This window comes from Trachemys scripta, chromosome 6 (genome assembly GCF_013100865.1).
Source record: "Trachemys scripta elegans isolate TJP31775 chromosome 6, CAS_Tse_1.0, whole genome shotgun sequence".
In the NCBI taxonomy this organism is placed as follows: Eukaryota; Metazoa; Chordata; order Testudines; family Emydidae; genus Trachemys; species Trachemys scripta.
The window spans coordinates 30,067,616-30,083,347 of NC_048303.1; the positions used below are offsets into that span (position 1 = coordinate 30,067,616).

General features: G+C 42.8%; 1 protein-coding gene across 2 annotated transcripts in view; it reads left to right on the forward strand.

Moving 5' to 3' along the window:
• The window catches only part of ITGA1 (integrin subunit alpha 1), a 124,081-nt gene that overhangs the window by 62,459 nt on the left and 45,890 nt on the right, over positions 1-15,732 (forward strand). For both annotated transcript variants that reach the window (XM_034774419.1, XM_034774420.1), the window contains 4 exons: positions 1,633-1,783; positions 5,853-6,018; positions 13,569-13,642; positions 15,125-15,269. In XM_034774419.1, coding sequence (XP_034630310.1) covers positions 1,633-1,783; positions 5,853-6,018; positions 13,569-13,642; positions 15,125-15,269 — 536 coding nt within the window. The remainder of the gene's footprint in view (positions 1-1,632; positions 1,784-5,852; positions 6,019-13,568; positions 13,643-15,124; positions 15,270-15,732) is intronic.

Consider the following 15,732-nt stretch of genomic DNA (forward strand, 5'->3'; position numbering starts at 1 on the left):
ATATTGCTCCAAGAGCGACACCATCTGCTTTAATTGTTCTATTATTGTATTTAATAACATCACAATCTACCAAAAAGCCCCTTGGCAATGCAATTTATTACATTATTTTGTTCTCTTCTGTAGTTTATTCAGACCTCATCTCCTCCTCGTACCTTAACATCCTATTTCAGTCAGGATCAAAGTGTTCAGATGGGGTCGGGGGAGAGGAAGGAGGAAGCAACCTCACTGAAGGGAAAGTTAATGAGCACAGCAACAGTCATGGGTACTTCTAAAGCTGAGTGGTAGAGAGATTGGTACTGATGTTTCTGCTTCTGTTGCTCTGCTCAGTACTGTGATACTCTTCAGTAAAACAAATCCTGTAGTAGAAAGCTGTAAGAGTCATTCTCTCAGACCCAAACTTAGAAGAATCTGTAATTCGATTAGATGCTGAGCATCAGAACCTTCTGAAAGTACTGGCTCTCAAGCACTGAGCATGCAGGGAGAATTAAAGTCCTTTTTTTCTGAATACTGTTACTTTAGGAATCCTCCCTTACCTGCAATACATGAATTCTGGCTTCTGCTGAATAGACAATAAATGCAAAATCAGACTCTCATACAACTGATGTGGACAGCTATTTGATCAGCACTGTGAATCCATCAGGCTAGGCTGTGAGGTAACTGAAAGAGACAGAGTTCACAGTACATGTAAAAGAAAGAGAAAAGAATGTAGGGGTGAGATTTTCAAAAGTGTTCAACATTGATCTAGCTTTGCTCCCATTGAAGACAATGTATACTGCTACATATTCCGAAGAAGAATAGCTGGTGAACATGTTATATGTTATTTACAGACACAAATACCTTACAGTGGGTCACCCAACAGGTCTGGGTCAGGTAATTAGAAACAGATTTACAATAACAATAGAGGCACAACATAGCTGGCTGGAGATGGATTATGCAGTGTCTCAGAAGTTTACAGCAATGCTGCCATAACAAAATACATTGTATACAATGGGATCAGAATTAGGCCAGTGCTGAGAACTTTTGAAAATTCCATCCATTATGTTCTTCTTTCTTCTCTTCTCCTTTCTGTCTGATGTTTGTTTTTCAGTCATAGCAGGATTGCTATATTCTTATAAAACACTTCATTGCCCATCTTCAGACAGCCATGTTGTGCTACTGGTGTGACTATTAATCTCGTTCTGATTACCTGACCCAAGTATTGGCAAGTAATTACTAGATGGTTGAGTGACCTTGTCACCTATGTAAAGAATCTGTGGCTGCAAACAAGAGACAATGCATTTACCAGATATCCTCCTTTGATACAAGCCGGAGAAACCTGTCGTTTTTGGAACAGAAAGTCCTGCACTCCATTTTCCAAGCACCCTGTAGATAATGACTGTGCTGTCCCTCTGGTTTTATTACACCATGAAACATTAATTAATGAATAATTAATTAGTTTGTAAAAATCTTTGGCTAAAGATTGTTATAATAATAATTGGTATTTATATTAACATTTGATCAGATTAAGTACTTATGCCTCCCCTCTGCTTATTGGTTGATAACAAGTAGTTTAGTCTCTGATCCATTTTTTTTAAATTCTGTGAAATCAGAATGGTATTTTGCTTTTCTGTATTCTATGTATGTTGCCTAAAGGAAAGAGGCATTCACTGAGGCTCGTGGTGCACGAAGAGGAGTAAAGAAAGTAATGGTTATTGTGACTGACGGGGAATCGCACGACAACTACAAATTAGCAAACGTGATTGAGGACTGTGAACATGAAAACATTCAGAGATTTTCCATTGCCGTAAGTGAAATGATACAGGGAAATTTAGATCTTAAAAGCATGTTTCATCTTTTAAATTGTAATGCCTATTAAAAAGTTTATTTCACAGCATCTTTATGGAGCTATAATTGCTCAAGAGAGAGGGGGAAATAAGAGAAACTTAAATAACATAAAATATATCTTTCCAATTTTATAACACATCAGAAAAAGCCAATCAATCCATCCCCTTGTGTGTGTGTGTGTGTGTGTGCATGTGCGTGCGTGTGTGTGTGTGTGTGTGTGTGTGTGTAGGAGAGGAAGCATGTAAAATCTATTTGTTAAGAGCAAAAGTGAATTGAGTGAATTAGTCTGAATCATCCAGCAACTTCTTAAGAGTTTTTAATCATTTTATTCCTCATTGATCTATGCAGTTAGGATACCGAAGCTGTTCTCTCACGGAGGGGGGCAAATCCTATCAGCCAGGGGAGAATGAAGATAAAATTTGAGATTTTATTTTCTATGTGAAAAGAACCTATGCAGAGAAACATGAGGTCCTTAAATATTTTTGTGTGTGAACTATTTACTGTAACTATACACTAGAATTAGTCTCATTATATTTAACTAGTTGATTTTTTAAAAAGTACTTGGTTTATTTTTAATCCCTCTTCCGGATCACGTTTCTCTTTACTGCTCCTAACAGGAACACCAAAGTTGTATTGCTTCCAGGTTTTGTAGGCAGAGCAGATAACTGCCAGATCCAAGAATCCATTTCCCTGCTACCCCCACTCATGAACAATGCTATCAGGAAGTACTGTTCCTGCAAGGCCAAGCAGCTCACTGCTAATTGTTTAAATAGTAAACATCAGTGTAACTAAATGGCACAAATCACAGGTTTTTAAGAAGAAAACAATATTTGGTCTTAGGCTGCCAGTGTTTTAGTAGTGGCAGATGGTAACACATGAGGCTTTGGTGGTGGTTTCCTTCATTTAGTAAGAGTTCACCAAATTAAAAATCCCATGTGGAGCTGAAATGTCATAGTTATTGATGGGCTCTAGCAAAATTCAGGTCTCTATCTGGATCTGTATTTCCCCAAAAGCCAGAGGAATTAGGACCTGGAGATAAGTTTCTGGCCTATCGCTAGTAGTATATAATACTGTAATCCATGGGGAAAATTTTATCCAAGAATCTAAGAGTGCTTTACAAAGTTCAGTTAATTAACCTTCACAACATCCCTGTGAATTAAGGAAGTCTCCCATTTTGCAGTTGAGTAAACTGAGGCATGGAGAGGTTACATAATTGACAAAGACCTCACAAAGTTGGCAACAGAGTGGGGAACAGAACCTAGCTTTCCTGATTTCCAGTACCATTCTATAGAGTCTAGTCATTAGCACTGCATAGAGGTGCCCTTTATTGTTGTTTATTTTTATAATTCCATAAATTTTTATGACACTTAAATAGAAGAGAGTACTCCTGCCCCAAAGGGCATACAATCTATGCCCCTGATACCGCAATGTGATATGAACTGGTGGATCCTTGCACCTGACAGGACCTCACTAAAATTGTGCATCGCATGTAGGGGTGTGGCCTAAATTATGATGTAACTTGATGGGTGATTTAGAAATGTTGTAGGATATAGGGAAGGATGAGGGTAACAGCAGTTATAACACGTGATCATTGTGGTGGATATGGCTGATATCTGCAGAAAAGCTGGGCCTTGGCATAACTGTAGGGTGATCATATTTCCCTTTGCTGAATATGGGACACCTGGTAAAATTACTCTTATTCAAGTGAGTTCAATGGCAATCAATCAGAACTATGCAGTACAAACGTTCAAATTACAATCAAGTTGATTGAGCCCCTGTTAAAAAGAAATACTGAGTAGTTGGATTCTTTTTATTTACCTTCTTATCTTTAAGGCTTTAGGGTTCACATGGTGAGAGGTGACACACACACACACTCCCATACACCTCTCTCACACTGGGGGGTGACCGACCTACCCGACCATCCCTGATTGGCACTCTCTGTCCTCCATGCCTGGCTGGGCCCCCAGGACAGACCCGCCTCTCCTGGTACCTGGCTCTGTGTCTTCCCGAGGCAACACGTGGGGGGGGAGAGGAGGAGCACAGGATCGCATGCCCCCAATACCCAGATTTCTGCCAGGGTTCACACCAGAATATGGCCAGCAGCAGCTTTTCGGCACTGTGCAGGAGGGAAGGGTCAGGAGCTGCTTCCAGTCACAGGGAGGAGGGGGAGGGGAACAGAAGAGATGACCTGGCCGCTGTCTTTGCAGAGCTCATCTCTCCTCCACACACACACACACTCCCCTGTGGCTGGAAACAGCTTCTCACTTCCTGCCCGCACAGTGTCGAACACCTCCAGGCTGCTGCTGGCCACTGACATAACCCAGCTGCCTCTGGTCCCCCAGCTCCAGCGCAGGCAGGAAGGGGTTAAGCCTAAGAATGCCTTGTGCACCAGGGCCCTGTGACTGCAGGGGCGTCAGTGAACCCGGCTCAGCATGGGAGGGTGCGAGGGCACGGAGCAGCCCCATGCTCCCTATGGACAGGACCAGACCCAGGGCGGGGGGAGGGCAGGTGAAGAGGGTGCAGCCCCTGCCCCGGGGGGGGCGGGAGGGGGGTTGCTGTGGAGCCTGCAGGGTTGGGGCACAAACAGGCTGGAAATCACTTCCCCCAGCAACTCCAGCCAGGGGCGGCACTAGCTTTTTTGCCGCCCCAAGCACGGCAGGCAGACTGCCTTCGGCGCCATGTCTGCAAGAGGTCCACCGGTCCCGTGGATTCGGCATACCCACCGCCGAATTGCCGCCGAATCCACGGGACTGGCAGACCTCCCGCAGGCATGCCGCCAAAGGCTGCCTGACTGCCCCCCTCGCAGGGACCGGCAGGGTGCCCCCCGCAGCTTGCTGCCCGAGGCACGTGCTTGGAGCGCTGGTGCCTGGAGCCGCCACTGACTCCAGCACTTAGCCGTGGGGCAGAGAGGCTTCCCCGTGTCAGTGCTGGGCAGGGCTTTGGCACATGCAGGGCTTGGCTCCTCCTGGCCAGCGCCCTGGGCCAGAGGGTTTTGGACTTTTCTGGGATTCTGGCCCATCCAGAGGCAGTGGGGGAAGGAAGGAGCCTGCCTGCCAGGCTGTTGGTGAGCTGAGTGCTTCGACCAGGGGCTGGTTCTCCACACAGCTGAGAGCGGAATGTGCCCCGCTGGGGGGATATGAAGTAGCAGCGGGGCTGGGGGGGATGAAGAGGCAAAGAAGGGAGAGGACACTGAGAGGAGGAGCACGTAAAGGGCTGATGGGTGGGCAGCAGAGGCAACATGTAACCAGCCGCCACGTGGCACCTGCCTACACTTACCAGCCACCGCAGCTCGCAATGCACCGCCACTGCTGGCCGGAAATGGGACGGGGGGCGGGGCCCTGCTGGCTGAGAGCCGGCATGCAGCACAGGCTGCGCTGATGGACCAGCAGGGGGAGCAGCCAGCCCTACACACTGCATCTTCGTCCTTCCACCAGCCTTGCACAGCCCCACCCCCCATCCTCAGCCACTCGCCCCCCCCAATCACTGCTGGTGAATGGGCAGCCGGCGAGCAGGGATCCAGCCAGCAGCAGGACCCAGAAGTACTGATGGGGGGAGACATAAAATATGGGACAATTTGCCTGTTTTTAAGAAAAAGTCAGAACACCTGCAGGAGGTCTTAAATATGGGACTGTCCCTTTAAAAATGGGATGTCTGGTCACCCTACATAAATGTGTACTCCTTGAAGATACCAGTGGGAACGCAGTTGAGCTTTTTTGAAAACCCCACTCTAAATTCACACTTCTATGGAGGTTTCTGGATGTATATATATTCCCTTAAATTTGATGTTTGTGAGAATCTGTTTTTTTGAAGGGAACACAAGAGTTTGTGTCAACTTCTAGACAAACTTTAAAGTTAATATTCATGATCTCACATTACCAAAAGTGCTTTTCTGACACTGTAGGGCTAGTGTTAAGTGGATTGAATTAAGCTAAGGTACTATTTCCCAGTATGCACTGACAATCTGCCTAAAATATGTCTTTAAAATATAATGTGTGAAATATATTCTTGACATTTTTTTATTGCCTTAGATTCTTGGTAGCTACAGCAGAGGAAATTTAAGTACAGAGAAATTTGTGGAGGAAATAAAATCAATTGCAAGTGAACCTACTGAAAAGCATTTCTTCAATGTCTCAGATGAATTAGCTCTTCTTAGTATTGTTGAAGCACTTGGAGAAAGAATATTTGCCCTAGAAGGTATGAAATTTCTTTAAATTTTAATGTATCCTTGCATTATGACTGAAGTAAATAATGGATCACCTGCTCTTGGGGATGTATTTTACTGGGGAAAGTACAATACATTATATGTTCATTTTTTAGCATGCTGGTCATACAACTGTCTTGCAATAACTATCAGTAAGGGTAGATGATGTGAAATGCTATGCTCCGAGGTTGAGTAGATGGAGACAGTAGGCTGAAATAAGTAAAGAAGGTCACTGTATTAAGCACCATTGTGGTAACACACCAACAGTACCAAATCTCTTCCTCCTATATTTATTTCTTTGAAACTTTACCTGGAGTTTGAAGTGTTAAATATAATATAAGACACAATGGATCTCTAAATTTCTCCTGGTCTCATTTTACATTTCACTGGTGTTTGCTGGGACAAGGTGATTTTTGGAAACTATTGGGAAAGGAGTGCATTTTGATTTAAAGGATGAAATATTTTACCATGTCTGTCTTTCCAACATTTTTCTTTAGTGCCTCTCCACACAGTAGTATCTGACTACTTCCTAAATGTTGGTTAGTTATTGATTATAACTAAGGCTGTGAGTTTGTCACAGAGGTCACAGAAGTCACAGATTTCATGACTTTCTGGGACCTCCGGGATTTCTGCAATGGCCGGTGCCTTCAGGCTGCCCCTGGCAAGCTGTACCAGCCACTGCTGGGGCAGTCTTGGGCCACCAACGCTCCCCCCGCAGCAGCAGCAGTAGTTTGGGTGTGGGCAGGGGCTCAGGGCTGGGGGTTGGGGCGCAGGAGGGGGTGAAGGCTCTGGGTGACGCTTACCTCAGGGAGGCTCCCTTGAAGTGGCAACATCCCTCAGCTCCTAGGCGGAAGCATGGCCAGGCAGCTCTGCGCACTGCCTCCACCTGCAGGCATCACACCTTCAGCTCCCATTGGCCACGGTTCCCAGACAATGGGAGCTGCGGAGCCAGCGCTCGGGGTGGAGGCAGCTCGCAAGGCTGCCTAGCCACATCTCCGCCTAGGAGCTGAGGGAGGGTGATGTCACCGCTTCTGGGGAGGTGCAGAGCCAGATAGGGAGCCTGTCAGCCCTGACAACTGCCCCCTCAGCACCAGCTGGGGTGTTGGGCCATGCACTGCCGCCTGCTCCCCCCTAGCACCAGCAGGGGTCACGGGCCACCCTCCCACAGCTCCCAAAGTGCCCCTGGGATGCCCCCCCCCAGCATCTGAGGTTCTCCCCAGGCCACCCCCCACCCAAGATTTAGTCAAGGGTGTATAGTACAAGTCATGGACAGGTCACAGGTCGTGAATTTTTGTTTACTGCCCATGACCAGTCCATGACTTTTACTAAAAATACCCGTCACTAACGCGTAGCCTTAATTATAACATATTGCTTTGCCACACAAGATAGTTGGGCAAGGAGGTAGAGCTGCACCAAACTAGTCTTTCCTTTTGGAAATGTTCATGGAGTCCAGATTTTTAATAGAGAAGATCCTTTATGTAATAATGGCTGCCACATCCGCCATCCAAATCAGCCCACATCCTCTATTCCAGTCAGTCAATATTGTGTTTCAAGTCTGTGGCTAGTAACAGAACACCAAGTTGTTTTATTCATCTTAAATTATAGCCACTTTTCAAAAGGATTACATTGCTATGCAGGGAAGACATCTGTATATACTTCACATTTCAATATCTCATCTTTCCAAATAATTAGAATGGGATTGTTTATGGCTAGACCAAAAGATATTATTAACTTTAATGTCACGAAATAATATAAATACAAGAAATAATTTATAAAAACATTTAAATTAGAATTCCCACTATTTAGACACATTTAGACAGCTTGTTGTTATTAAAGCATTTAACTGGAGAAAGTACCAATATTTTTAACTGTATTGTTTTAAAATATTAGACAGCTTCTTTCAATTAAGTGTTATATTTTCTTGTTTTCCTTTCTTGGCTTTTGAAGACTTCTAATTTTCTCACTTTTAAACTTTGTTTATTTGAGGAAGGTGAAATAGTGGCCTTCAAAAGACAAAGGTTTATCTAAACAAAGAGAAAATACCATATGTTGTTACATACCTCAAAGAAAATGTAGCCTTTTCTCCAGCAATTTTCTAATTTCATGTACATTGGATCAAGATATTGAATGTTTTCAAATTGATAAAGACTTTTTAAATAAGCTCCTGTTTGACACGGAAAAATAAACTTTCACTTGTATGCAAAAATGATGTTCAGGCAAAATTAAGGTTAATAATTTAAACGTAGAGAAGTCAGGAATTGAAAAATTGAATCAATCCTCATCTGAACTGGGCTTATGTTTTGTGCAGCTAGAGAGATGGGGAGGAAGGTGGTTCTGAAAATTCTTTCCAACCCACTGATTCTGGGCTGGCCAGGGGCTGAAACCCAAGGCCTGTTCTGAGTTACATCACCTGCCGAAGTCCCATAAGGACTTCACCACACCCTCTAAGGGTAAGATAGAGCACTGGCTGTGCTGCATTTTCCTCTCTGTGGGGTGGGTGGGGGAATGTGGAGTGGAGCTGGCTATGCTCTATGCCATCTGCACCAGGGAGAATCTTTGGCTGCCCCTTTAGGGAAGCTGGGCTTGGGGCTGAGGGTAGGGACCAAGGTTCTACAGTAACATTGACTGAGGCGCTTGTGGGGTTGGCGGAAGTATTTTTAATAATAAAACCAGAATTTGAAAATACTAAGAGCAAAATCCTACCCCCTCTTCCTTGGTGTGGGAGTTCCCCAAACTCAGCAAAAGCAGTGCAGTCCAGCCGCTCAGAGGCAGCAGAATATGCACTAAGGAGCCCAACTCCCTGGGAACCCCTGTGTACCAATGCGCAGTGTAGTCTGTGTGGGGGCTGGACAAGGTGGATTGTGGATTCTGTAGTCATTGCCTCACACAGAGCCAAAGACACAGCTGGAGTTATTCCAGTTTCAGAGCTGCAGCATCAACCATGGCCTCAATATTGCTAGGGGAGGGGAAGGATTCACTTTGTCCCTGCCCTTGGGTAGCTCACAAGTGTAAAACACAGCTTCTTGGTTTTGGTGCTGGCTAGAAAGGGTTTGCTAAATGTGCTCTTCTGCAGCACAGCATGAAACTTAATGTTTGAAGTGCCTGACTTTAATGTGTTTAAATTCTACGTCTAACCAGCATTCCATTAACATAAATCTTACATTGTATTTCCTTGCGGGTTTTGTTTGTTTATAAAAAAATGAAAAAAACAGAGAGAGTGCAAAAAACAAAGCCAAGAAACACTGCACAATTCAATTCTGTGCCAGAAAATGCATTTTTGTACATAATCTTTTTCATATGACTCTAAGTCTCATGGCATGGACTGTGGTTTTAACAGCAGTTTTCTGTTTTACCTAACCTTTAGGTTGGCAGAAGTGTTTTTGCACAAAACATCTTTTGTAGAATGTTTCGCAGTTTAAAAAAACAAATGGAAAATTAGAGTGGGCACCATTCTCTAATCTATATTCACAGCGGTAACTGTAATATAGTCCTCTAGACTAGAACAGGAGGATCCCACTTTACCACACTGGCCATAGAGAGGCCAACATGGGGAGTTTAAGGCTAGCCATGGTAAATATTAAATATCAGCCAATATGTAACATTAGAATTTTCTGCTTTTAAAAATTACCTGTTTTCTTCAGACTTAGTACAATATTTAGGTCTTGTGCAATCTACAGGGTTGTGTCTGCATGTATAATACATTGACTGAGTGCCCGTGATCATGTCTCCCTCTAGTAGCTGACCACAGCAATTAATAGCTTATTGTTGACAAAAAAAATTACTCCTTTTGCTCAAATGATGGACACCTGTGTTTTATGTACTGAACTTCACAGGCTGAACTTCCTCTGATGCCTTTGGTGACTAATATGCATGTGGCAATGGTTTCTTACAAAGGGGTTTGTTTCACATTCTTTGAGGTTGCCTGGAGTTAAGGTTCTCAGACTACAGGCAAACAGAGGGTTCTTGCCAAGCAAACCTCAAAGTATGTTTTACAACCCCTTTTTCTCTGTTACCATGGGTTGTTCTCTGGGATGTATCAACCCACGGAATGAGGTAAAGATATTAGTTGAATGTAGCGTTGGGCCAGGGAGCCTTTCTAATCCTGCCATTGATGAAAGGGGGACCGGACAGACTATTTATTCCACTGAGGATATTTGCTGTGCTTCTCAGAGTGAGGAAGCCTACTTTGTCAGTCCCCTAACACTCCAGGTAACAGGAGCTAGACTGACAGCAGTCCCCGAAAATTAAGATGAGGCCAGTTGGCTGCCTCCTGAAGTCTTTTGAAAAGATGCAGTATCATACCAGGCCACCAGATTAGCTCCTTATCAAAAGCCATCTAAAAGAAAGAGTGGGGTGTTCTTGTAGCTTGTTGGAAAAGAATAAGGCTCTCAGCCCTTGTCTGAAGCCATGTCAGCCAAGTCTTGCCTGAAGCTCAGTGACTCTTTTAGGGGGGGTTGGGATTCAAAATCCATTGTGTTTATCCCAGTTTAGGGTTTTGGTGTGGAAGGTTCACATGGCTCTAACATTAATTATTCCTTTCTGATAAGGCATATAAACCCTGTCCCTGGCTGGAAGGGGTTAACTGGCAATCTGAGGCTTAACTAGCCATACCCTATCACATCTTAGTTGGCCATTAAGCTTGAGAATTTAAAAAAGGGAAGCCCAACAGTTAGAGGCTGATGGGGAAAGTGGTACAAACAGTCTGTCCTGTGGAAGGCAAGGAGCCTGCCTGGAGACAGGAACCCTGATGAGCTGCAGCCTACCTGAACTGCTAGCAAGGGGAGGAGTGTACTAACCCCTGGACAGTGGTGGTATTTGAGACACAGGAACCTGCAAAAAGGTGTGGTGAAAATGGTAGAAACTGAGGAGAAACTGAGGTGGCTTACTGAGCCTGGCTGGGCTGAAGGAATGGTTGCTTTTCATTAGGGCTGTCAATTAATCGCAATTAACTCATGTGATTAACTCAAAAAAATTAATTGTGATTAATTGCAGTTTTAATCACACTGTTAAATAGAATACCAATTGAAATGTATTAAGTATTTTTGGATGTTTTTCTATATTTTCAAATATATTGATTTCTGTTGCAACACAGAATGCAAGTGTACAGTGCTCACTTTATATTATTATTTCTATTACAAATATTTGCACTGTAAAAATGATAAACAAAAAATAGTATTTTTCAATTCACCTCATGAAAGTACTGTAGTGCAATCTCTGTATCATGAAAGTGCAACTTACAAATGTAGATTTTTTGTTACATAACTGCATTCAAAAACAAAACAATGTAAAACTTTAGAGCCTACAAGTCCACTCAGTCCTACTTCTTGTTCAGCCAATCGCTAAGAGAAATAAGTTTGTTTATATTTATGAGAGATAATGCTGCCCACTTCTTATTTACAATATCACCTGAAAGTGAGAACAGGCATTCACATGGCACTTTTGTAGATGGCATTGCAAGATAGTTACATGCCTGGTATGCTAAACATTTGTATGCCTCTTCATGCTTCAGCCACCATTCCAGAGGACATGCTTCCATGCTGACGATACTCATTAAAAAAAAATGCATTAATTAAATTTATGACTGAACTCCTTGGGGAGAATTGTATGTTTCTTGTTGTTTTACTAGCATTCTGCCGTATGTTTCATGTTATAGCAGTCTCAGATAATGACCCAGCACATATTGTTCATTTTAAGAACACTTTCACTGCAGATTTGACAAAATGCAAAGAAGGTACCAATGTGAGATTTCTAAAAAGATAGCTATGGCACTCGATTCAAAGTTTAAGAATCTGAAGTGCCTTCCAAAATCTGAGAGGGATGAAGTGTGAAGCATGCTTTCAGAAATTTTAAAAGCGCAACTCTCTGATGGGGAAACTACAGAACCCGAACCACCAAAAAGGAAAATCAACCTTCTGATGGTGGTATCTGACACAGATGATGAACATGAATATGCATCAGTCCACTCTGCTTTGGATAGTTATCTAGCAGAACCCGTCATCAGCATGAACGCATGTCCTCTGGAATGGTGGTTGAAGCATAAAGGGACATCTAAATCTTTAGCATATCTGGCATGTAAATATCTTGCAACGCTGGCTATAACAGTGCTATACAAATGCCCATTCTCACTTTCAGATGACATTGTAAACAAGAAGCAGACAGCATTATCTCCTGCAAATGTAAACAAGCTTGTTTGTCTGAGCAATTGGCTGTACAAGAAATAGGACTGAGTGGACTTTCTAGGCTCTAAAGTTTTATATTATTTTATTTTTAAATGCAGTTATTTTTTGTACATAATTCTCCATTTGTAAGTTCAACTTTCATGATAAAGAGATTGCACTACAGTATTTGTATAAGGCGAATTGAAAAATACTATTTCTTGTTTTTTACAATGCAAATATTTGTAATAAAAATAAATATAAAGTGAGCACTGTACACTTCGTATTCTGTGTTGTAATGAAAATATTAGAAAATGTAGAAAACATCCAGAAAAAAATAAATAAATGGTTTTCTGTTATTGTTTAACAGCACAATTAATTGTGCGATAAATCACGATTAGTGGTTTAATCGCATGATTAATCACAATTAATGTTTTTAATCGTGCGATTAATCGCGATTAATTTTTTTAATCGCTTGACAGCCCTACTTTTCATATTTTTGTTGGATTTTGGTAACTGGCTCAGATGTCCTGGAAGGTGTTGGATTTATAAAGTGGTCTGACCAGAGGGCCAGAACACTCCTCTGGCCAGAGTAAGCCAAAGAAGACACTGGGGAAAATGAGGCAGTGTTGCTGCATTACTATATCTGGCCACAAGTGGTGCACTGGAGTGGCAACTTTGCTACATTTTCATTAAAGCTGCCTACCATTTTTGAGTATTTGAGAGAAAAACAAAGGTTGCACAAATAGGGGTTTTACTGTTTACTTAGCTCAAGTGAAAAATAGCTAGGCCAATTCTGATCAGACATACCAAACATATTTACCATTGGGCTGCAGCGGCGGCCTGGGGTGGCAAGCCGCGAGGGGTGCCCTGCCGGTTGCTGTGAGGGCGGCAGTCAGGTTGCCTTTGGCGGCATGCCTGCAGGAGGTCCGCTGGTCCCACGGATTCAGCGGCAATTCGGCAGCAGGTACGTCGAAACCACGGGACTGTCAGACCTCCCGCAGGCGTGCCACCGAAGCCGCGGGACCGGGGATCTCCTGCAGGCATAGCGCTGAAGGCAGCCTGCCTGCCATGCTTGGGGCGGCAAAAAAGCTAGAGCCTGTTGGGCTGAGGTCAGTCCAAATGTTAGTTTAAAACCAATTATAATACAATACGTTAGAATGGATATAATGCACTAGAGTGGAAACAGCGTCTTGTTCTTAACAGTAGCACTAATGACTCAGGCCATTAAGTCTGTAATGTTCATTAAATAATGATGCACAGTAAACTGTGTTTAGTGAACGGTCTAGTTAATTGCATCATCTCATCCCATCAGGTCAGAGTTTTCATTATATTATTTTATACTGAAACCATAACATGTTTAAAGCTTAAAATGTCCTGTTTGATAGCTACAACAGACCAGCTGGCAGCCTCGTTTGAAATGGAAATGTCTCAAGCTGGCTTCAGTGCTCATTATTCCCAGGTAAATGGACTGTTTGGATGTAAAAAATATTTTTAGAAGGGAAGCAGCTGTTTATTGGTTAATGCATGGATTTGGAATTAGGATTCCTGGATTCTGTGCACAATTTTGTTACTGGTTTGCTATATCACATTTTGGAGCACTCAATAACTCAGTCATTTGTAAAATGGATGTAAAAATATTTATAAGAATAAGTAATTCTCTCACAGTGTTTTGTGAATCTAAATTAATTAATGCTCACATAGCACCATTAAATCAGCAAATGGTTTTCTATAAATGCAAATTGTTGTTATTGTATTTTAAAAGTAAGAGATGTTATGCCATCTCTTGGAAGGATTTCATATTCTTAAATGACAGTTTTAACCATAAAATACTGAAATATATAAGTTCCGTATTACTAGAGGTATAGCATTTTTTAATACATTGACTATTTCAAATACAGAAATTCTAAGTGGTAAATATTAATGGAACATCAGTGCAGGGTACTGAAAACTGATAGTAACCAGAAATCATTTATTTTAGAAAATAATATTGTTCCCATTGTGATGATCTAGACAATGTACAAAATTAAAATGTCAATTAAATACTAGGCACAAAGGATGGAAAGCCCTCCACCCTAAGAAAAAAAATAGAGGCAAAGGAAAACAACACAAAGAGAGAGGGAATGAACTGGCAAGTTCATCAGATGAACTGGCCCATGTGAAACCCCCACAGGTTTGAATGCAGTTAGAGTTTAGCATTGATGAAAACCTGAGCAACAGACTTTGTTTCATTTGACCTTGCACAAATACTCTGTTTCAGAAATACAATCTCTCCACTTTTACATTGAGGGATATAAAATATAACATGGTAATTATGATTCAGAGAGATCATTAGCCCTTGCACACAGATATTATGCAGACTGCCAGCCAAAGGAAGTCTTAAGATCCATTTGGTACTGTATATGGTTGCAGTAGCCAAAGGGTCGAACTGCCAAGATCAGAACCTCATTGCAGGAATGGATTTGTTGGTACTTCAGCAGGCTGGAAACGGGACACCTTTACTTTTTCTGGAAGGCCAGATTGACTCCTGCAGGCACAAAAGATCAGCAGATCCACCCCTAGGGGTTTAAAATCCATCTGGAGATCAATAGAAGCACTGTACTAAGAGGCGACCCGGGAATGGCATTAAATGAGTGCATTTCCCAGCTGGACTTGCCCTGGCTACTTTTGCTGTCTTGCTTATGCTATCTGACTCTGCATCCCCCAGTGGAATAAGGCATATTCCACTTTGCCTTTACTCCTTTGGCCCAAAGTTGTTAATAAAAATGGGATGAAAAGTGACTTCACTTTATGATTGTGAGGAACTACTAATGTATGAAAGGCAAGGGTAAATATTGCATGTATATGTGAAACAAAAATCAAAGAATATCAAAGAAAATCCAGAGATGATGATTATGGTTCCTGTAAAGAGCAATGTTTTTTTTTTTTTTTTCCTGTATGTAAGGACTGGATCATGCTTGGAGCGGTTGGAGCATATGACTGGAATGGGACAGTAATCATGCAAAAAGACAACATGGTTTTAATGCCAAGAAATGATACATTTCGTGACAAGTCTTCAGAAAGAAATGAACCTCTTGCAGCTTATCTAGGTAAGAGAAATGATCCTGCTGAAACCTTTGACCTATGAAATTTGTGTGTTCTCTCTAAAACTCTTCCAAAAAGATATTCCCTACAAAATACAGTCCTGGCTTCCAGGTGGCCAGGAAGATTTGGACTTCAGGGGCATGTCTAAAATACAATATTTTATCATATTAGAACCCGAGTATGACCAATCGACTTAGATGACACAATATGACCGTGACTCTGCAGTCAATGTAGACCAGGCAACACCCAAACCCTTTGGGTCAGTCTAGACCAGGGGTCGGCAACATTTGGCACTCGGCTCACCAGGGTAAGCACCCTAGCGGGCTGGGCCAGTTTGTTTACCTGCTAACGCAGAAGGTTCGGCCAATCGCGGCTCCCACTGGCCGCGGTTCGCCGTCCCGGGCCAATGGGGGCAGCGGGAAGCGGCGCGGGCAAGGGATGTGCTGGCCGTGGCTTCCCGCTGCCCCC